Source organism: Heterocephalus glaber, unplaced genomic scaffold (genome assembly GCF_053883595.1).
Source record: "Heterocephalus glaber isolate CG9 unplaced genomic scaffold, H.glaber_assembly_v1.0 deba00001553, whole genome shotgun sequence".
NCBI classification, from domain to species: domain Eukaryota; kingdom Metazoa; phylum Chordata; class Mammalia; order Rodentia; family Bathyergidae; genus Heterocephalus; species Heterocephalus glaber.
Window position 1 is genome coordinate 4,612,202 of NW_028258344.1, and position 24,235 is coordinate 4,636,436.

The 24,235-nt window shown below is 38.8% G+C and overlaps 1 protein-coding gene across 4 annotated transcripts in view; it reads right to left on the reverse strand.

Annotated features, from left to right (window-relative positions):
• Nucleotides 1–3,754: 3,754 nt before the first annotated feature.
• LOC147824123 (uncharacterized) overlaps nucleotides 3,755–24,235 on the reverse strand; it is a 152,383-nt gene continuing 131,902 nt past the window's right edge. For 3 of the 4 annotated variants that reach the window (XM_087190356.1, XM_087190355.1, XM_087190357.1), the window contains one exon: nucleotides 3,755–4,925. In XM_087190356.1, coding sequence (XP_087046482.1) covers nucleotides 4,752–4,925 — 174 coding nt within the window. In that variant the 3' untranslated portion in view covers nucleotides 3,755–4,751. Of the gene's footprint in view, nucleotides 4,926–23,815; nucleotides 23,959–24,235 lie in introns of all 4 variants that reach the window. The other variant, XM_087190358.1, reaches the window with a different exon arrangement.

A 24,235-nucleotide genomic window follows, 5' to 3' on the forward strand; every position in this document is an offset into this window, starting at 1 on the left:
CTTTGCCAGTACCATGCTGTTTTTATCACAGTAGCTTTATAGTATAGTTTCAAGTTGGGGATTGTGACACCCCCTGCCATGTCTCTGTTGCCTAGAATTGCTTTTGCTATTCTAGGTTTCTTCTGCTTCCAAATGAATTTCTGTATTGTTTTCTCTAGTTCTGTGAAGTATATTGTTGGAATTTCAATTGGTACTGCATTAAATCTATATAGTAGTTTTGGAAGTATGGCCATTTTCACTATATTGATTCTTCCTACCAAGAAACGGGATATCTTTTGATTTTCTTATATCCTCTTTGATCTCCTTCTTCAGAGTGCTGTAGTTTTCAGTGTAGAGGTCTTTTGCTTCTTTTGATAGGTTGATTCCTAGATATTTCATTTTTTAGATGCTATTGTAAAAGGAATTATTTCCCAGATTTCTCTCTCAATAGGTCTCCTATTTGCCTATAAGAAGGCTATTGTTTTTTGAGTGTTGGCCTTATATCCAGCTACTCTACTGAATCTGTCAATTAGGTCTAGAAGACTTTTGACTGAGTTTTTTGGGTCTTCTATGTAAAGTATCATATCATCAGCAAATAATGACAGTTTCACTTCTTCCTTTCTTGTCTTTATTCCTTTTATTTCTTTCTCTTGTCTAATTGCTATGGCTAATGTTTCCAGAAAAATATTGAACAGGAGTGGTGATAGTGGGCATCCTTGTCTCATTCCTGATTTTAGTGTGAAAGTTTTCAGTTTTTGACCATTTAGTATGATGTTGGCTGTTGGTTTTTCATAGCTTTAATCAGGTTGAGATAAAGCCCTTCTATTCCAATTTTCTGTAGCATTTTTATCATGAATGGATATTGTCAAATGCCTTTTCTGCATCTATTGAGATGATCATATGGTTTTTGAGCTTGAGTCTGTAATATAGTGTATTACATTTATTGATTTACAGATGTTGAACCATCCTTACATCCCTGGGATAAATCCGACTTGGTCAGGGTGTATGATCTTCTTGATGACTCTCTGTATCCTATTTGCCAGTATCTTGTTGAGGTTTTTGAATCTATGTTCATTAGGGAGATTGGTCTGTAGTTCTCTTTTTGGGTTGGGTCTTTCCCTGGTTTTGGAATCAAAGTAACACTTGCTTCCAGGAATGAATTTGAAAGCCTTGCTTCCCTTTCAATTTCCTTGATGAGTTTAAAGGGTAATGGTGATAGTTCTTCTTTAAATGTCTTTTAGAATTCAGCAGTGAACCCGTCAGGACCTGGGCTTTTCTTTGTTGGTAAATTTTTTTATTACATTTTCAATTTCACTCATAGCTATTGGGATGTTTAGAATTTCTATATCTTCTTCATTCAACTTTGGCAATTTGTATGTATCTAGGAATTTGTCCATTTCTTCAGTGTTTTCCATTTTATTAGCGTACAGGTTCTCAGAGTAGGTATTGATGATCCTCTGAATTTCTGCTGGATCTGTTGTGGCTTCACCTTTTTCATTCTTAATTGCATGGATTTGAGCCTTTTCTTTCCTTTTTTTGATAAGGTTGGCTAAAGGTTTATTGATTTTATTTATTCTTTCAAAAAACCAACTCTTTGATTCATTGATTTTTTGTATCATTCTCTTAGTCTCCACTGCATTGATGTCTGCTCGGATCTTTATAATTTCCTTTCTTGTATGAGCTTTGGGTTTGTGATGCTCTTCTTTTTCTAGGAGGTTGAGGTTCTGCATTAGGTTATTTAACTGAGTTCTCTCTGTTGTCCTAATATGGGCATTCACTGCTATGAATTTCCTGCGTAGAACAGCTTTCATTGTGTCCCACAGATTTCTGTATGTTGTATTGGCATTATCATCTACTTGTAGAAATTCTCTAATTTCTTCTTTAATTTCCTCTGTGACCTATTGGTTATTCAGAAGAGTGTTATTCAATTTCCATGTGTTTGTGGGTGTTTTGTGGTTTCTTATGTTATAGATCTCCAATTTTATTCCACTATGGTCTGATAATATACAGGGGATAACTTGGATTCTTTTACATTTATCTACCATGTGATCTATTTTGGAGAATGACCCATGTGCAGCTGAAAAGAATGTGTATTCTGATTTTGTGGGGTGGACCACTCTATAAACATTTATTAAGTCCATTTGTTCAATAGCTTGGTTCAGTTCTAGAATTTCATTGTTAATGTTCTTCCTAGATGATGTCTATTTGTGATAGAGGGGTGTTGAGGTACCCCACTACAATTGTGTTATTGTTTACTTGGTTTTTCATGTCCATAAATATTTGTTTTGTATAGTTGGGGGCATTTGTATTTGGTGCATAAATATTTAGGATTGTCATCTCTTCCTCTTGGATTGCTCCCTTCACAAGGATGCAGTGACCATCTTTGTCTCTCTTAATTAGATTTGGTTTGAAATCTACTTTGTCTGCAAAGAAGACTGCTACCCCTGCTTTTTTCTGGGATCCTGTCACGTGGAGAACTATTTTCCATCCTTTTACTTTTAGTCTATGAATTTCCTTTTGAAATTAGGCGTGTTTCTTGTATACAGCATATTGCTGGGTTTTGCTTCTTGACCCATTCTGTCAGTCTGTTTCTTTTGATTGGTGAATTGAGGCTATTAACATTGATAGTTATAATTGGGAAATATTGACTCATTCTTGCCATGATGTTTTATTGTTGTTGGCTCTTTTCTTATTTTTTCTCCTTTCACTTTAGTGTCTTACCTTGCATGGTGTCTTCTCTCTGTTTGCCCTAATGGAGTTGTGACCTTCATTGTCTTTTTCTAGGATATTGCATAAAATTGTTTGGAGTGCTGGTGTTCATGAAATTTCTCAAGTGTTCTTTGTCATGAAAGTATCTAATTTCCCCATTGATTTTGAAAGATAATTTTGCCAGATACAACAGTCTAGGTTGGAAGTTAATTTCTTTTAGGGCTTGAAATACTTCACTCCAGGCTTTCCTTGATTTGAGGGTTTGTGTTGAGAAATCTGCCATGATTCTGATGGGCTTTCCTTTGTAGGTGATTTGTTTCTTTTCTCTAACTGCCTGTAGAATTTTGTTCTTCTGTTGGGTTTCTGGGATCTTGACTATTATATGTCTAGGTGTAGTTTTTTTTATCATGGCTGGGTGGAATTCTATATGCCTCACTTATCTGTATGTCCAATTCTCCCCCTCTGTCTGGGAAGTTTTCTACTATTACTTCTGTGAACAGTTTTTTATGTCAACTGTACTTCCTCCTGTTTTTTCGTGGACTCCTATCAGTCTTATGTTATTCTTCTTTGCATCATCTAGCAGCTGTTGGATTGATTTCTCATTGTCCCTTACTATCTTTAAGAAATCTCTCTTTTCTTAGTCCTTAACTGAGATCCTATCTTCTATATGTGATATTGTGTCTTCAGATTCTCTTAGTCTGCTCTGGATGCTTTCAGTGGAGTTTTTAATCTCCTGAATATCTGTTTGAATCTGTTTCATGGTTTCCATTTCTTTCTTATGCTGGGCATTCATGGCTTCTAGCATGTTTCTGATCTCATCTGTCTTTTTCTGCTCTAGAGCCTCTAAACATATCCTTCACTGTACTCACCATCTCTGTATTTATCTGGGAGATTATTTCTGCTTTGAATTTTTCTAGAGCCTCATGTATCTGCTTTGTTACTTCCTGTGCTATCAGTTCAGATTGTCCAGGTGGTTGATTATCTGGCTTTTCCACCTCATTTCCCTCAGAATTTCGTTTTTGTGGTATGGAAGCCTGCCTTTGTGCCTTGCTTAAATGTCTTCTCATTTTTGTTTTTGGTACTGTCCTTGGTTTAATTTCTGGGTTGATATTTCAAAATTGCTTAATGCAGGTATCTTTGTTGCTTGTGTTTAAAACCCTTGTGGAATGATTGCTTTTCAGAGGTGTCTTCCAGATATGGCTTGTGTTTAGGTTTTGAGGCTCTAATGACTCTGAGGCTATTTTATTTTCCTTATACCAGGAAGGAAAACTGATTAGATCAATCACAACATGTTAGGCCAAATGTTACAATCAGCAATACCATAGCATCAAGCACAGCTTAGAAAATGACAATTTGTGGTAGTTATTAATTATCACATTTAACTATGTGAAGTATAATCCCCTGTGCCTCTGTAGTGTAGGACCAGGTAGCAGAAGAGCCAGAAGGTGGGGTGGGGAGGTATGAAATTGGGCCTTGCAGGCACCTGCGTGGCTAAGCAGAGCACTGGATGAAGGCGGGGCTCCAAGCCACTCCTGGGACCTCACCGTGCCATGGGCAGGAAGCAGAACACAGCCAAGGAGCTTCAGGCTGCTTGGCTGACCCTCGGAGAGAAGCACTGGATGAAGACAGAGCTCCAAGCCACTCTTGGGACCTCACCAAGAAGAATGACTTTCTATACGCCTAAGTTTGATAGCTGAGTTCATGAGATAAGTTAACAGCAGACAGATTAACAGGAAAAAGGCATACCCACTCAATATTTAACATTACATCTGTGAGATATCACAAGATAAAAAAGTGAACCCTGAAACATAGTGAGATTTGCAAGCTTATGTACCTGAATAATAGAGGAAACAGAGGGAGATATAAACCTCTTAGGAGAAAATATATGATTTTCAGGAAAAAATGAATGAGCTCTTAGAACAAATGACAGTGGACAATAATGTATGATAAAAGTTTTCTGTTGTGTAGTGTCTACTCTTAGTGTCCTCTTCCGTAATAGGAGTCGATCCCTCATTAATAAAAGTCTGTGGAGAGGGTTGAAGAAAATTGAGGGTTTGTTTTTTTTAACAATCTGTCTTTAAGCAGATGTGGAAGTTCAGAGAAAGCTTCTCCTCATGTTCGCTGTTTTCAAAGTGTCTTCTGCTCAAAATAATCATCATATCAAAAAGTGGCATATTTTGGGGTGACACCCCCTGATCTCTTTCACAGTCATAATTTGAGGTGGCACATCCTGGCTTCTGGCAATACAAAGAGAAAAATACATAAGAAAAAAACAAGGCCTGGAAAATAGTGATAAATCAAATATCTATTAATTCATTTTACATGCATTTGTTGATCTCCTACTTTTGTCAGATGCTGGAGGATATCAAAGTACTAAGATGTTGTCCTTGTCCACAAAGGTCATAGTCTAGTGTAGAAGGTAGAGTGATAAACAAATCATTACACTGCAGGGTAAAGAAGCACAGGGTAGAGATATGTGCAAGACTGAGAGGCAGCCCAGACCCAGAGTTCAGTAATAGTAGTGTATTTGCTTCATAAAGAAATTCTAGGACATTTTGATTATCTTCCATTGAGCTTTAGAAAGATGTATTTAACCAGCCCTTAATATGGCCTTTAACTGTTGTGTGTCAGCCCCTGTTCTAAGCATTCTACAATTATTAATCAAATTAACAATCCAATGACATAGAATTGCTACCGTCCCCATTTTGCATATGAGAAGACTGAGTCTCTAAGAGGTTAAAAAAAAGTATGATTCAGACAACAGGATTTAAGATAGGCTTTCTGGTTTTATATTCATGCTTTCATTGCTGTGGATACTGCAGTAAGAGCTTGAGTTTTAACCAAATATTTCTCTAGGAACATGTTTCTTGAACTACGTTGTGCATACAGAACCCTGGGGATTATGTTAAAAGCAGATACAGATTCAGCGATTTGGTTTTAGATCTAAGAGCCTGCATTTCTAACAAACGCCCAGAAGATGCCAATGCAGTGGTCCGGGGCCACACTCTTGAATTTCATCTCTGGTATCTACTGTAGTTCTTGCTTCTTATTTAAATATAATATACTCATTCACAGATTTTTTTCCTCTCTCCAAGTCTTCTGTGCTTGTGAGGAAACTACATAGATTTCACATTCTCATTGCCACAGTAAGTACTTGTGACTCCACCCAGTAATCTTGACATCTACATACCTCTGTGCTAACTGTGTGAATGGAACAAGCAGATTGAGGGAAGGATTGTCCAAGGCCCGGGAAAGCAGCTGGCAGGAAGTTGAGGGATAGAAGACAGATCAGGGATGCAAGAAGAAAGAAAGAATTCTGGGAACAGATACAGTGGAGCCCCTTAAGAAACTACATCCTCTTCTGGGTTCCAAAACAGATATTCCATGAAAATTACATTTCTTAGTCCACTGAAAATTGCTGTTATTAGTAATATTTATGAGGTCAGTGTGAGTGTCTGTGGATCATCACTGGAACAGTCATCTCCCACAAAGGAAATACTGATTCCCCTTTGACTCACAGAATGGCTTTTTCACAATGCCTCATTTATTTTACAAATCATGGATCTTTGAAAATTCAATGAAAAATTCTACAGTATCCTCATCTTACCTTTTAACTATGCAGTTTCTCTTTTTCTAGAGTAATGCAAGATTTACCCACAGTTATTGAATCCAAAACTTCTAACAGCTTTGCAAAGATAAGTCATTTCTTTTGAGGACTTTATGGATCACTCTAAGAACCCAATATATGCTGGTGAGTTATTTCACAATTCACTGAAAATTGCAAAAATTTGAATTTAAGAAAACATTTTGCTATTTTAAATGATTGCTTTATACTTGTGCAAAAGGCTTTGTGGTAATAGTAACTAAGATTTTCAGAGTTTCCCCCTAGAGGCAGTCATTGTGCTAAGAACTTTGCACATTTTAACTTCCTATGCCTGAGCATCTGCAAGACTATGGCCCCTGGGCTTCTGATTTTTTGACCCTCTGAAACACCTGACCATTTCTAGTTCTTCTTAGTAGAGATATGTGTTCCCTGACTCCCAATTACAGTTTTTATTATCATTCAATTTTTGGATGTGTAAACAGAGGTACAGAGAGGTGAAGCAAATTGTCAACTGTCACATAGCTGGTAAACTTAAATGTCAGAGTGTGAACCAGGAAATTGGGATCTAGAGCCAAACTCTCAACCATCATGTTTTGCTGCCTCTCTAGAGTAAACTGTGTCATGAAACCAGAAAATAACCCTTATTACAATGAGAAAATATAGCCTCGTTTCTTTAAATATAACAAAAGTAAAACAGAGTCATCCAAAAATTTTATTAGTCAGCAGCAGAAAATGAACCCATTGTCTTGTCAAGCCCAATAAGAGTAAAGCTGCACATCCTGGGCACGTCCTCTGTCATCTCAACTGGGAGGGGATCTGTTTCCAAGATCATTCACCTGGCTATTGCCACCTCAGTCCTTGGTAACTTTGACCTCAATTCCTTCTCGTGTTGGCCTCTCCATAAGGCAGTTCACAGAATGGCACCTATTTCCCCCAGTGAGAAAGGGAAGGGAGAGCACCAGATAATGCCCAAGTCTTTTTTAATTTAATCTTGGAAGAGGCATCCCATCATCTCTGCCTCATTATATTAGCTAGAAGCAAGTCACAAAAGCCAGGCTGCATTCAAGGGGAGGAGAGAACACAGGCATGGATTACTGCTGAGGTATCTTAGGAGCAAGGCGAGACAGAGACTGGATGAGGGAGAAGTCTTGTCCAGTTCTAAGATCATGATTCTTGAAACAAACTACCTTGTTTATATATCTAAACTACAAGAAGTCTATCAATCAAATTATACCAGTATTCAAAACACGCAGCAATATATTCTTTCTCCAGGTACCACCTCTTATCAAGTTCTCTGCAAATCCTCAGTAATTTTCCTTCCTGGTTGTGCCATGTGTGACCCTTCAGAGTCTGCAAACTGGTGTCCTACTGCCAGGTATACTACCAACATCGGGACATGTGTGGATGTAGGGTGGCCATTAATCATTATCCTGATGCTTCTAGAGAGAAGGGACACTAATTCCAATCCTGCCTGAACAGTAGTCAAACCAGGATGTGAGGTCGTCTTCCTCCTTGGCCAAGTCCATCTCTAAGAGCTCGTTCTTCCCCCTCACCCTCAGTCTCATTTCTGTCCATTTCTTCCCTCATTTACCCTCCACACTCACTCCATATCATCCTTTCACAAGTGAGCTGAAGACAGAGCAGCCTGAAGATGGTCCTTGCCTGGTACCTTGTGCTGCTCTCTCCATCTTGGGCATCTGTGGCTTCTTCAGGATGAGGAGCAGCACCTCCTCTCTCCCTTATAGGACTTGGTAGTCAGGATCTACTCAGTCTTTCCCTTCTCCTGTTTATCTGGCCCTTGGGCCACTGTAGAAGGTGAGTATACTCCTCCCTACACCAGTCTGCGTATTTGTGTGCGTATGTGGTGGGTGCCTATGTGCAAACCTGTGTATGTGCCTCTGTGGTCTGTGTGTGCCTGCAGTATGTGCCTGTGTCTATGAGTGACTGTGTAGTACATGTGTATGTGTATTTCTGTGTGTGGTGTGTGTATGTATGTGTATGCATATGTGTACATGCATTTCTATGGTGTGTGCGTGCGTGTGTGTGTGTGTGTGTGTCTTTTTATTTTAGAAAGCATTTCTTAAGTGTCTCATGTGTAGAATATGTTCTGGTTTAAAGACTGTCACTTTGTGATATTCTTTTTTTTTTTTTTTGGTACCGGCGATCGAACTCGGGTCCTTGTGCTTGCAAGGCAGGCAGTGGAACCACTGAGCTAAATCCCCAGCCCTGTGATATTCTTTTAAATAATGTATTTAGATGTTTATAACACTTCATTACTCTGATGTTTTCCTCCTAACTCAGAAACTTCATTTTTAAATTGAATATCAAGATAAGGGATTATTGACACTTCTTACCCAATATATCCAAGTTTTCTCCCTTGCTAGAAAAATAGATTTTTTATAATCTCTTTCAACTACCACAGACAGACATTAGCCAGATTGTTTTTAAATAGACGGAATTAAGGAAACCACATCCATCAACTGAGTTATTCATTAAAATAATCCTGCTTCCTCATTAAAATAATGCGGCTTTCCATTTATTGTTATTCTCCCTTGTCTTCAAGTAAATGTCCTTTAGCTTATTCTTGGAAAGCATGGAAAGAAGACTATTCCCTTAAACTAAAAATGAAATTTCTCATTATCTTAATAGCAATCATTTCTGGATCCTAAACACAGGAGCAATCCACATGGAAAGCAGCTGTTATGGTTTCCTAATGATCTGGAGAAACCGTATGTCTTTTTAACTGTGTAGTTGTTCAGGACAGATGAGCACAAAAATGAATTTTCTCCTTTTTTGCAACTCATCCAAATTGAATTGGCAACAAATATGAAATCCATTTTTCATGGCTGTTACAGAATAGATGTACAGTATTATCAAGTGCAGTCTAGAGTGCTATTAGTTTTGCAGAAAAGGAATTTTTCTATCATATGGTTCTTATCAAGAAAATTAAATAGAAGGATTGATAACTGGTGGCTAATATTCTAATACTCTCTCACAAGCCAGCTTTTAAATGGGTCACATTGCTCTCCATTTCATTAGAAACTGAAAATAGATATTATATCAGTAATGTTTGTGAAAAATAGCACATTATCTGGAACTGACTAGGGAGGGGATGATCTATTTCTTTGTAAATTAAGCCTCTACCAGGACCATCAAGATTTTAAATCTGCTAAGGACTTTTAGCTCATCTATTCCATGCACCTCAGTTGTGACGTGAGAAAGCAACATCCAGAACTACTAAGGGACCACAATAAAACAACTATTTACTATCAGAGTTACAAGTCCAACAGTTAAAATTCCTGTTTCATCTTATACACTTCATGTCATTTTTCTCTGAATAAGGTTAGAGTGTAGAACAAAGAATATCTTTAATTATTTTTGTAATCAATCTTCTTTAAGATTTTATAGGTTTTACCTTTAGTGAGTCTCAGTGAAAATGAAAGTCAATGAATTGAAACAGAGAAAAACAAAGCAGGGAAAAAAATTGTCCCCCCCAAATTCTGCCCCATTTTTAGTAAAAATGGCCTGGACACTTGGAGTGTCCTAGAGCAGTGCCCTGACCTAAGAACACTTTCAGGGGTCCTCCCCACCCACAGAGGACCTGCGCCACTCAGCAGGATGTACTTCAGTTCTTCTGTGTTGACTCAGTGCCAGCTGTGACCTCAGCTGCGACCATTTCAGTCTGCTCAAAGTAGACTGAAGATGTAAAGGCACAAGAAGGGATTTGAAGAGCTTGTCCTCTTTGGGCTCCAAAGGGGCTGATCTTCTACTCACGGATAGCCTCCACAGATCTGGGGAACTATTGAGGCCACTCAGTCAAAAGCCAGCCTGTAAGAGTGACTTTGAGCAAGGTCAGATTATTCAATGCCAGCTTGTCTTTGACCTCCAGGCCACTCACCATATACTAAATACATCACATGTATTACAGGCTTGAGGATGGCTGAAAGGGAAAGTGTTGTGTCCAGAATGCATTAAATCAAGTTCTGATTTAGAACCACCCTTTTTCTATCTCCTGCTTGCTGCTAAGAGCCATTTTGAAAAACAAGAAAATGAACAGCTGGAAGGCTAAGCAGTTAGGGGGTTTTTTTCCCTCTCTTTCTCTCTCTTTGCACCTGTTCTCCTACATCTCAGCTCAAGGACATAGAGGGAGACTCGGGGCTCTGCTAAATTAGTAGCTAGTGGCAGTCCCTTGATAAATTAAAAAGAAATGAATTAATATCACTGCTCTGTGAGGTGAGGCCGGAAACACCTCTGTGGCAGAGTTAACTTAGGATGACCCAGTTATGATTATAATGAAGGACTGAATAGGATGACATTCCCCCCGGAATTCTTAAAATTAGAAGATTGTGTAGTAACGGTAACCCACATATAAACAAGAGCTAACATTTATGGAGCATTAGCTCTTTGGCAGACACTGTGCTAAGCTATTTACAAACATGATTTCATTTAGCCTTGACTATTATCTTCATTTTTAAAAATTTGAAACAGAAGCTTGGAGAGGTGAAGCAACTTAGAAGATGTCACACAGCTGGGAAACAGCAGAATCAGGTTTTGAATCTATGCAGTCTGCACTCAGAACCCACTTTTTACTGCTATTTTAGAACTAGGATAATAAAGACATTTATCGAGTGATGCTATGGTCAAGGGCTTATAATATGTACAAGATCATTTAAAGACCAGGTCAAAAGATGTTGTAATGATCCTAGGGTTCCAAAGGCTTTCTTCATCTTTTGGCTCACAGAAATGGGCAGAAATTCAGAAAGATAAGAAAGCAAGAAAGGCTTTACAAGAAGGGTGCTATTGTCAGAGTGGTTACAAAAGAAAGATGCAAATATAATAGTCTATATTTTACTATTATCAGAGATACCCTCGAGCTAATTGCTCCTTCCCCCAAATGACCCAATTCCAAGTAAGTATGTCAAAGCAAATAAATCCACACAACCAGCTTTCACTGCTTTTCATCCTCATTGTTCTGGCCTTAGAAAATTCAAGGTGTGATTAAGAAGGAGTTGGAGAAGGGAAGTCTGTGAGGCATTCCTTCCAGAATTCAAAACATATTTATGGAAAAAACCCAGTTTGGATTTCTGACTTCTCTCTAGTGTGAACAAGTCTGGATTGTTGGCTTCTAAGAAAGTTCTGAAGAAATGATGTAGCTAGGAAAATTGTGGACACATATTAGGAACAAGTAGCAGCCTTATGTTAAAATGAATCAAATTTTAACTGAGAAAAAATCATCCATTTTATTTAAGTGAAAAGGTCTATTTTTGCAACGGGTAAGTTTTTCCCTCCATTCATGTCATTTGTGTGGTTGTTGAATCTTGAGTTTGGACATCTGAGAAGTCCTAAGATTTATGGTCATTTCAAGTAAACAGATTCTAAGCACAGGTAACAGGGGTTCACAGTATTGGAGAAGGTGGAACTCGCCACACATGCCATCCATTTGAAACATTCCAAGTTCCATTTTCCTCTGCAGAACAGCTCTTTAGTTTGTGTAGCAGTATTTAGACTAAAACATTTTGCCGGGACTTGTACCAAATCTGACAGGTTTATTACAAATTATAAAATTAGAAAACCACAGGTATAGGCTTGACAGGTCTCTAACTTATTTAAAGTTTAGCATTTGATCATTTTCAGTTTTCTACAGTCCTTTATTGTTACATGTTGAAAAATAGAAATATAAAAATAGAAACATGCAGGGTCACAAGGTGCTTTCCAGTGATTCCTTTGTCAAAGGGAAAGTTTCAACATTGGAAATATATCCTATATACCTTCCTTTAATCATGCACTGTGGCTTTCACTGACTTAAGAGAGGCCACTGGTCTATAAAAGTTTAATCTGTGCTCTATAAACTGACTGGTAATCTTCTCTAGAGCATTTCTTAATTCATTGATAATAGTGTTGGCTCTATTCTTTAGAGGAACTGAACTGGGCTCAGTCAATGATAGCAGTATTGTATTTCTAAAAGCACATGACAGACTGAAAATATTTATTAGAGTTGGGTATGGTGGTGTACACCTGTTATCCCAGCATTCAGAAGGCTAAGGCAGGATGATCTCTGCAAGTTCAAGACCAGCCTGACCTACATAGGGAGATCCTGTCTCACAAAAATTATATAGATACAGTTTGATCTAAATGAAAAACATTTATTAACTTTAACATGAATTATATAGAGATAAAGCAACAACAAATGCGTTCTGTGGGTCAGGCACTGTTCAAATGATTGGGGTGCTGGACACAATGGCTTTCAAGATACTTCTAGATCAACTACCTCTCCCAGTTTATAGGCAAGTTGGGGACTAGTAGGAAGGGGTGAGGAAAAGGAAACTCAGCCCTCAGGGGTAGGAGTCTGTGTTAAATATTGCTATTTTGGAACATGGAGGACATATGTTAAGTGAAAAAAGCCAATGACAGAAAATGACTGAATGATCTTAATTATATGTGAAATCAAAAGCACATGGAATTTATAGAAGCAGAGGGTAGAATGGTAGTTACTAAAGGCTAGAGGGTGACTAAATGGAGAGATTTTGGTCAAAGTGTACAAAGTTTCAGTTATAAGATCATATTAGACTTTAGTCACTGCAATGAATACCTGAGATGGTCAGCTTACAAGGAGAAAAAGGTTATTTTCATTTACTCTTCCAGAAAGTTCAGTCCACACTTGCAATCATAGGTAAGGTAATGGATCTATTAATCAGCTTGATCATGGTAATCATAATGTACACAGCCAAACATCATGTTGTGCCCATTAAATATATATGGATTTTATTTGTTAAAAATCTTAATTAAATTTATGGGGAAAGGTGTGGGAGGAATCACTCAGGAAGCAGAGGCTGGGTGCATTGCAGAGAAAAAGAAAACTCCCACAAGAGAGAGAAATCTAGCAAGAAGAGTAGGCAGTCCTTCCTTAGCTTACAATCTGGAGGAGATACATAGGAGTTGATAGGTTTTCGTCATGCTACCAGTTGTGGTGAGTCCTGTGCTATGGGTGGACCTAGCAAGGAGAGACTTGCCACAGTTGTGGAGATCAAAGCTTTCTACAAAGAAATGATGTTTAAATTAGATCTTAAAGATCTGGTAGGAAGGCAGGAATAAGAAAGGAAGATTTCTAGCAGAGCTGCAACTTAGAAGAAGCAGGTCTCCCAAATGCTGGGATTACAAGCATGAACCACCATATCTGACAAGCTAGATGTTTCTAATGTGACTTAGCTCAATTTTAAATGATTAATTTAATATGAGAAAAATTGTCTATTGATTTTTGCTCCTAAAATTAAAGGTCTCCCAAAGGCACAATTAGTATCTGGAAAATGCTGGGAATAATTCTTCTCCTCTTCCATGCTCTGTTCACCACTGAGTGTTATATTAGCATTCAGAGAATCCCAGTGTGTAGTTTCATGGGATAAAGGAAGGTAGACTGATCTTCCTCCATTACTTACAATATTACAAGACAATTGTTTTGTATAATAGAAAATGGAGAGACCTTAATCACATGTAGCTATACAACATCTCCAGAGGTCTATATAAGATGTTCTCTCTCCTGGTCAATCTTACAGGAACTTCAGTGACTTGAGTTATTTTAATGAAGTTCAAAATACAAGACAGGGTGAAGGTTTACAAATCTTAATACCCAAAATCAAGTTTGTTACAAGTAAGTGGGCTTTATCTGGACGCTGAACTTATCCCTTAACTGGCTCAAGGACTGCTTTCCCCAGTTGAAATTACTCTGCTGCCAAGAATAGATTTGTCCAGAGCTAGGCTTTTATATATTCATCATCTTGACAGGTGCAAACATTAAAAATATATGTTTTGATGTTTACGTAGCTGTGGCTTTTCAAACAACCAAAGGCTTCTGTGTGAGATCACTTTATTTTTTTTTCCTCAAACACATTGGTCTTTTAAAAGTACATTCTGTAAGACTGTAACCCATTTTTATAAGATATTATAAAGTGGTAAGAGGTCATATTAATAATACTTTTTGAGTTTTCCTACTATATTTCAATTGTATCTGATTTTTAAAATGGAGGATATGGAATTTTAAAGAGCATCAACTTCTCGTCCATAGCATTTTCCATGAGGCCTCTGGCTCTTTATTTTTCTTATGCAAGATTTCTGTGACGCTTTTTGGTACCATTAAAACTGGTCTCATCAATCAATGTCAACTTATGACCTGTCTAAAGATAACTAAAAGAATTTCAAGTCAAATCATATTTCTATTGAGACTAAAACTAAATTTGTGGAGCTCAACAAGCGAAAGTTTTCCTTAAGTACTCTGATACTGTCTTAATATTTTCAAAATGAATAATCTCTCAGCTTGTTCAAGAATCTATTCTAAGAGCAAATCTGAGGCCAAATCTTCTTTGTAGGATCTTCAAGGACCTCTCCAACTCAACTGCAGAAATTAAATAAATAATGAATAATAATAAATTTATTTATTACAGTTACGGGGTCTAGAGAGGGTGCACAGCACACCATGAAAAAGGACAAATGGGAGGAGTCACAAGAGAACATCTTAAAAGAGCAGGAAGGGAGCTGAGAGGGTGAGAGCCATGGGCAAGCACTTTTATTGGGGTGCTGGTGGAGGACACATGCAAAGGTCATGAGGGGATTTTACTGCTGCATTTGGATGTCCTTAGGTCACAGTCAGGAGGTCAAGAAGAGGAACTTGTGGCAGGAACCAGCCTTATCACACTAGTGCACCTGCTCTGGGGTGAGGTACTCAGAGCATATGTGTGGGGATCCTGAGGCATCAGGAAAATACTACATTTTTTAAATTTGCAATTCAGTTTCCTGTGGTATAAACTGGGGCCAGTAAGGGAGCAGGTGTGTGGTGGAGGATGAAGAATGAAAGTGCACCAGGTTCAAGAGATACATTAGAAATAACAGAAGCTCTCACAGTTTTCCCTCTAAGATGCAAGTTTAGGTGGCAACAGTAGAAGTAAGTGGGAACACATGCTATTGAAGCCTGCAGAGGTACCATGGCCACTGCATCATGGGTTCATCGTGTCAGCACTCAGGCAATGCTATGGTTTATTCCTACCAAAACTCATGTTAAACTGTGATTCCCAACCTGATAGTATTGAGAACTGGTGATGCCTGTAGGAGGACAGTTATGTCAGGAGGCTCTATGCTTGTAAAGGCACTAATGTATTTCCGGTGAGAATAGGTTCGTTACCTAGACAGTACATTGTTATAAAGTGAGTCCAGATTCCCCAACTTTTTCTATCACTTCTCTCTTACCATGTGATCTCTTCCACTCATGCCCATTTGCCCTTCAACTTGAAGTTAAGCAGATGTCAGCACTATGTTCTTAAACCTTAAGAACTATGAGCCAAGTAGATCTCTTTCCTTCATAAAATACCTCGGGAATTTTGCTATAGTAGCACAAAATGGACCAAGATGAGAGATTAATGGTAGAAACAGGCTGTCAACTAGCTGTGCCATTCTCTCTCAGTGCCTGTTCTGAGGATACTGTCCCATCAGTGTAAACAGGTGGTGCCTGGATCTTCACATCCAAACCCACTTCATGGTAGAGTTTGGACTTTTAAATGTCCCCCAAAATCCAATATGTTAAAGGCTTATTCCCCAAAGTGGTGCTCCAAAGTGATAATGGAACCTTTCAGAGGTGAGCGTCTAGTGGGAAGTCTTCAGGTCATTGGGGCATACCTTTGAAGGGGAAAAGGGAACCCCAGCCCTTCCTCTTCCTCTCTTTCTCTTGGTGGTCATGAGGTAAGCAGCTTTGCTCCACCACACACTCTCCAGCATGATGTGATAACTCACCACAGACCCAAAAGCAACAGGGCCAAACCTCCAAAACCTTTTACTAAAATAAGCTTTTTCTCTTTATAAGTTGATTGTCTCAGGTATTTGCTACAGTGACAAAAAGCTGACACATTTCATATGTCCATCCACATGCATCTATGTTGTTCCAATCTTTTTCTTTCTAGATCACTGACCAGCAAGCCAAGCCACCCACTACTTCCCATGATTTTCATTATTTTCTAACCATGGGCTACTTCTCTTTCATTATAAAGTAGGTAACCAAAAGTACTGCTTAAATCTTGGCCAATTAGAAAGATATTTTAACCACAGTCTTTCAAGACAATCTTTGAATAAAGCCACTCATTCATCCATTTGGTTTGCACACACATACCAAGCCCACCTTCCACAGTCCAAGCTTGGGTTTTTTGTGACTCCTGTAGGATCCCTATTAGCACTGTCATCATAAGAAAAAGAACATATGATAGTTGTGGATGCCTGGCCTCTGGACAAACAGCTTGTTTGTGCCACTTACTTGTGCCCACTAGTGCTCCTCATCTTCTGATGGATCACTGCTAGACCAATCTGACATCATGACTTACTGGGTCTGCTTCACTAATGATGAGCAGATCCAGCTACATGGCACTTGGTGTTCCACGCTCAGTCATTGTCTCTACTAAAATCTGTAATTCACCAGAAGATGTTGTTCAACAGGGGCTTGCTCTGTGATTCTCCCACTGGGACTTGCCACAAATCTATACGGCATCTTTTCCCACCACTGATCTTTCCAGTACTTGCTACAGAGACCTTTCCTACTCTGGTCTCATTGAAAGTCTGCAGGTAGTCTTTTGTGCCACTCAGTATTGGAACTGTAATAGTATTCCCAGCTGTAGAATATACTGCTTCCAAAACCCAAAGAGGGAAACAGGGCTTTTAATTATCCTTTGTGGTAGAAAGAGCAGAATAAAATACTTTTGGAGGGGGGATACCTCACCACTCCACCCCTAAAATGTTTATACATCTGTCAGTCACTCAGTCTACCACAGTCCCAAAGTGCCTGCAGACTTTCTCTATATCCCATTGCAGGACTGGCATCTTTCAGGATAAATCCAGAAATTCTTGTATTTCTTCCAATGGGTATGAAACTGTAGGGAATATGAGAATACTTTTGAAAACTTATAGAAATGCAAATTACCAGACCCTGTTTCTTAGTTATTGTTCTCATTGCTGAGACAAAATACCAACACCTAAAATTAAATGGGAAAGGTTTATTTAGATCACAGTTTGTAGAGATTTCAGTCCATAGTTGGCTGGTTCCAAGGCAGCAGGGCATGGCAGAGGGATGTCACAGAAAAGAAACAGTTTATGGCAGGCAGAATGTAGCAAAGCAAGCAAGAGAAGGACAAGCTTCTTTCTGTCCCTTATACTGTAACCAGGCTACTGGAATTAGGGTAGTATCAAAGCACTCAGTGGGCTGATTTCGGAATCATCCTCCCTTAATCTTAGAACCCTTAATCCTAGTACTGCACCATAAATCAGTCAAACACCCTAGATCCAGCCACCTCTGAAAAAGACCCACCTATGACTCCATGAGGCTTTGGAGGGAAATCTGAACACAAGCCCTAACACCCTGCCGTAGAGATTCTGATTGTCAATGTCTCTTTAGTGCCAGAAATTTACATTTTGTGAAATGATTCCTGTGGTGCTGATGAACTTTGAGAAGCTCTGCTTTATGCCTTTGAACGTTGTTCACTGTGCCTTGATGCTTTCTCCCCTGCCCACCTGACCAGCTCCTACTCGTTCCTTAAGACTCAACAACAAATGTTGCCTCTTGTGCCAAGCGTTCCCCACCTCTCCCTGAGCTGATGTTAGTTCACTGTAGTTCACAGTGATTTTCATGCCTTTTTAATTTAATAGCTATTTAAATGAAGACTCATCTCTCCCCAATGCTGTAAGCTCCTTAAGCACAGAGCTTTTCATTCATCTGGTTTTTATCTTCAGCAGTTAGCCCAATCCCATGACTATGCTAGGTACTCACTATACAGTTGTGGATTGATAGGTAATAAATCTTGGTGATATAAGCCTGAGAATCTAATTGTGAATTGGTTCAGATCTACATTATAAAATTTTTATATAACAACATTCCTTTCATTTCTCACTAAATGACAGTGTATGCTTTCTCCAGAAATTTCATCCCACACTTTCCCTAATCTTTTTATGGAACTACAAGATAAAGCCTTAATCCCTCAAGGACTGGCATTTGATTGGCACTTAAAGTTGTTTTTCTGGTTTTTTTAGTTTTTTTCCTAAACACTGCATGGCTTTTTGCCTGGACATTTCACAGAAAATTTCCTTTTAAGTTTCCCTCTATTTCAATGGGCAACCTCGTTTGCTAATTAATTATTAATTTATTTGGCGTGCCTCACTTTTTAATGCTACAGGTTCAGGCTACAGCTTTCTCATGCACCACAGCATGACTGAGAGGAAGAGTTCGCCTTTGCTACTTGAAATTCCACAAGGTGAATTTACTTCAGCCTAAACAAGGACAAAGTTACCATCCTCATCGTCATCATCACTGACGTTGATGGTAGTCGTGGGGGGGGGGGTCTAAATGCTATGATATATTTTAGAAAATAGCAATGCCAACATCTCAGTAGAACTCCCTAAGGTGACTACTACAGGTATTTGGAGACAATGAATCAAAGAAATTAAAACATCATAGCAACAGTTGGTGAAACTTGAGAAATTAAATGAATTCTTCAGAAAAAGCCTAAGAGACTAAACTTCTGACCAGAGTCATGGTCTTATTGCATGATATTTATTATCTTACCTGAATTTAGCTACTGAACTATCAAGTTAAACCCAACAAAATCTAGAAGGCACATCCTCTCCTGTGGCACTGAGTTATTTCCTATGTAGACAAAAAAAAAAAAAAAAAAAAAAACTCAAATACTTTGTCTGCAGAAAGAAAAGCTCCTGAAACATTAACCTACAATAAACTTATTAAAAATGAGTAGCAAATAAAATGAAAACATATGACAACTCTTATGGCTTGTGATTAGATGTCCACCCAAAGCTTCATGCAGTCATAGGTGAGGCTTTTCAGAGGTGGTTGGATCTAGAGTGTGTGAAGCTAGGATTAAGAGTGTGTGATTAAATCAGTACACTGATTGGTTTGGCATCACCCTAATCTCAGTAGCCTAAATAAAAGTATAAAAGAGGCATAAAGAAGCTATTAGGGTCCCTTGCTTGGTTTCACTTGCCTGCTTGTCATGGACTATTTCCCCTCTGTGATGACCCTCTGCCATGCCACTTTGCCTTGGAGCCAGCCAACTATGGAAAAAATCCTCTGCAAACTGTGAGTCAAATAAATCTTTCCTTCTTTAACTTCGGGTGTCAGGTATTTTGTCTTGGCAATGAGAAAAGTAACTAACACAGAATTTGGTATCAGAAAAGTATGACCATTGTTGTGACTGTACCTGACCATGTGAGGAGCCTTTGGAACTGGCTAATGGGAAGAGTTTATAAAGGTTCTAAGATGCCAGCTGAAAGAGCAGCCCTGGAAAGTGATAGGCTGTACTGAATGTGACTTCCTGGTCAGAGCTCAGAAGACTAGAAGGCTGATAGAAATACTGCTGGTAAAGAACAGAGTCAGGAGATTTCTGCTGGGAAGAAGGACACACAATGTGTGTTACGGCTTGCCAGAAAGTTTGTCTGCATTTTTCTCATTTCCAGAGACTTTGCTTGAGACTGAGATTAAGGATAGCGTACTAACTAATCTTGCAGAAGAAATTTCAAGATGGTCCAACATTGAGGTGGTGACATGGCTATTTTGGGGGGCTTTTAGCCAGATTCATATTGAGAATTAAGAGCAAAGCACCCAGTAGAAAATGTGAGTTTGCCCAGAGAGCAATCTCCAGTAAAGTTGTTGATAGTTAATGCAAAGATGGAACAGAGGAGAAACTGGTCACTAAAAAGACTAGCAAGAAAAAGCCAAGTATTTCAGAGGAAAACTGTTGGGAGCCATTCTACATAACTTTGGGGAAAAAAATCATTTCACAATTAAATTATGATTAGAGCTGCATGAGGCCTAGTCTTCTTGCCTGCAGGCCAGCTATGGCATGCCAAAACATAACTTCCCACCCACTATTGTAAGAATCTTTTTGGCCATCTTACCATTCTAATCAACATAAGCTCCTCATCAATGTAAGATCCTCATCAGCATAAGATCCTCATCCTCATAGGATTACCACTACCTTCCGAGTCACCTGATTCCTCTGATTATAAGATCATCAATTTAGGATTATTGCCACCCTCTGAGTCATCTGATACTTCCTATGATCCCCCAAAATAGTGGCAACCTTGGAGTGTCTTTGTCTTTGCTGTCTAGAACAGAACTGATCAGACCCAAGACCCAGCCTTTTCTCTAAGTCTCATTTCCTGTCTTTATTCTCTAGCCTTGTGCTGTTGTGAATCACAGAAGACCAGGACCCACTGCAGGGGTTCTGGTAATGTTCCCTTTCCCAGACCCTATAGAAGACCACAGAAAAGATGGCCTGAGGACATCACAAGACCCAGCCTCAGAGTTGCAAATGTGAAAGACTTTGCTTTGAGAAAAGAGCCCTAGAACACCATGTTCCAGAATGGTGCTTGCCTAGAAAATTTGTTTCTTGGGGTTGGATTCAGAGTGCTCAGTGATCCAGGCACTTGACCCCTACGACCAAGAGAGAAGGAAGCCTGACTACTGCTCCAGCTGTCAGCAGACCATGGCATAATCCACATGGTGCTGGGTTAGATACCTGCAGAATGGAAGCGTGGTGGGGTCAGGAGGCTCCACCAGATTTCAGCAGAGGCCTGGGAGGCCGGGCAGGGGCCCTGAGAGGGCCGTGGGTGAGGCTGTGAGTGTGAAGATGATGGTGCAGTGGAGACCCCAGAAGGTTGGAGAAGCCAGGAGCACGAATTGTCTGAGGAAAACTGCAAGGACAGAGCAGAGAAGCCCAAGAGAGAAACTGTGGGAGCTACAACCACCCACAGGGCCATAGGGGCAGAGCCACCCGAGCCCTTTGGAGTTCATATCTTGCCACAGATTGCCTCTGATGCTGAATATGTAACTACAAGAACTAATGTTTGTCTTTCTGGATTTTGAACTTGCTTTGTTCCCATTCCTTTCTATCCCTCTTTGTATTTTTTGGAATAGAAATTTCTATGATGTGCCACTGAATGTTGGAAATGTTTAACTTTCTTTCATTTATATAAGGGCTCATCTTAAATTTGCCTTAAATCTCAGAGGAAACTTTGGACTTAGACTTTTAAGCAATGCTGAAACCGTTAGGACTTTGGCAACTCTTGGAGATAGACTAAATGCCTTTTCCATAAAGGGATGTGCATGAGTCTTTGCTGGCCCAGGGGCAGAATGTTATAACTTGTGATTAGATGTCTCCCGAAAGCCTCATGTGGTCAGAGCTGGGGCTTTTTCAGAGGTGACTAGATCTAGCATGTGTGATGGTGCAAAAATAGTATTAAGGATACTAGGATTAAGGGTGTGACGGCTATCTGCCCTAGGGCGGGGAGGGGGGAGGCTGGATACAATATAAGGAGCAGAAAGAAGCATATTCTACTTATTTGTAATTGGCCACTTGGTTGCTTTTGCTGTCTTTTGCCTACTGTAAACTATTTTTTGTCTGCGATGTCCCTCTGCCATGCCACCTTGACTTGGAGCCAGCCAACTATGGACTGAAATCTCTACAAACTGTGACACAAATAAATTTTTCCTCCTTTAACTTTGCGTGTAAAGTATTTTGTCTCAGTAATGAGGAAAGTAACTAGATAGAGCCTTTTCTTCACAATATATACGGGTAACTCTTCTGAAACAAATAATTTATTTTGAATTATTTTTGAGAGCTTACTCATCTAAGCACAATTAAAGTCAAAACACATAAAATGCGTCTTGGCAGATTCAAATGTATGCTGTGTACTAGCAAAAGGATAAAGTACAATTTTACTCTTAATACAAAAACATAAAATAATGTTAAAAATATGTACAATCACACTAGAAAAAAATTCTGTTCGTGTACAGATCATCAATCTTTCATTGTATTTTAGAGTGGACATTTGTATATGTGCTGCTGAAGCAAGCACTAGAGTGGACATTTGTACTAATAAAAAAATTGAATTCTAATAAAATGGCAAGCATTGGTGTATACATGGAGGACTAGATGCATTTATCTTACTTATCACTTCTAAAATCATATAATATATAAAAATACATAAATTTAACCACACATAATTTCCTAGTTAAGGAAAAGATGAGTTATGAAAATATTCCCATATAATCAAGCATGAAGTTTATAAATGTACCATGAAGAATATTTTAACAATAGAACATAGTTGGTGATTTAAATAGTAACCAAATCTTTATAGCTTCTAAATTCTGTTGCTATAATACTAAGGAAAGCAATTGGGTATACAAAACTACAAATGAGAAAGGAATTAATCTTCCACCAATCACTTGGCTATTTTTACACTGACAATTTTTCAGATTAATCCACAACTCCTTTGGCCAAATAAAAACAACTGAATTACAAGACATACATTCTATTATTTATTCTATTTCCCACATTCCTGTTAAGCACCAAAATAAATAAGCATCTCCCTAAACATACATATTACAATGGCATAGAAACCCACAATGAAAACTAAGTTTTTTGTTAAGAATGTGCTTTTTCTTGTGGTCCTGCTTTAAAATTATAATATTCCTAGGAGTGATCACACACAGTATTATCATCTTACTGAAAATTTATCAGATTCTTCTCTGTGACCAGATTACAAGAGAGGAAGTGGCAACAATAGAAAGTGAAAAAAGTATACAGGAAGAAGATGTATTGACATCAAAGACAAGCAGCCTACTGCTCAATTTTGCCAACCCTGACAATCACCACTTAAATTGCTTGTCAATGCATAAATTTTAGCACAATTCCAAGAGTAAATACTGTTCGTTGCCACCACCACTACTCCGAAAACAAAAGGAAGGTCACATTCTTGTCCTTTGGACAAATTTGAGAATGCATAAACTAAAAACATGCACAATATAAATTTCCTGAGTGAAGAGAAGGATTATTATTGCTTCCTGGTGTCTGATTTATTCAGAACCCAAAAGAAAATTTTGATTTGAAAAATAAACCACATATAATGCTATACTGGATCTAATTCATTTCACACTCCATGGGAGAAGTGCTTGAGTGGGCCTAGCTACTTCCTTGGTTTTATTTCGTAGCACATATTTTCATTAAGTAAAGATTACATTCACTGTAGGAAATTGTTACACATACATAGCACATCTTTATACTTCTTACGTCCTATCCCCCGCCCCTCCCCCTCTCCCTCCACCTCTTGGTCCTTTTCCATTTGAAAAAGGTCTATCTCCCTGTTTCCTTTTATCTATCTTTTATTTTGTTCTTTAATTTATATATTTTTTTGATTTCTCATATAAGAAAAACCATGTAATATTTAACCTTGTGCATTTGAATTATTTCATTTAACATTACGGTGTCAAGGTGCATCCATTTTTATACAAATGGCTTGGATTTATCCTTCTTTGTAGCAGAGTAGCATTCCACTGTGTCAGAATGATATTTTCTTTATCCATTTGTCTGTTAAAGGACATATAGACTGTTTCCAAAATTTAGCTATTACAAATTGTGCTGCTATGAACATAGGTGACCATATATCACTGTTGTATGATGTCTTTAACACTTTCAAGAAGATACTTACCTAACCCTGATGGCCCAGAAGGTGCACAGCTCACCTGCTGTTTCTCATGGAATCAGATTCATTTCCACACAGGCTCCTAGGGCAGAGAAGCTCAGCCGGTCCCAGCACTCAGAAGGAAGCTCCCCTGCTGCCATCCCAAGCTCCTAGGGCAGAGAAGGTGAGCCTCGTGGGCACCAGAAGCACCCCCCCACACCCCATGGAAATGAGAAGACACATAAACAAGCCTCAAAAACAGACTTCCAGATCACCTACAGCAACCCCAAAGGGAAATGAGATGGAACACTCTGATACTCAACCACCTGGACTCTGAACTGGCAACAAAAGAGGATCTGGGAAAAATGAAATCAGAAGTAATTACTCAGAAAACAGCAAAGATTGTGCTCATGGTGCAAGACATGATTAATAAATCTAGAGAAGACA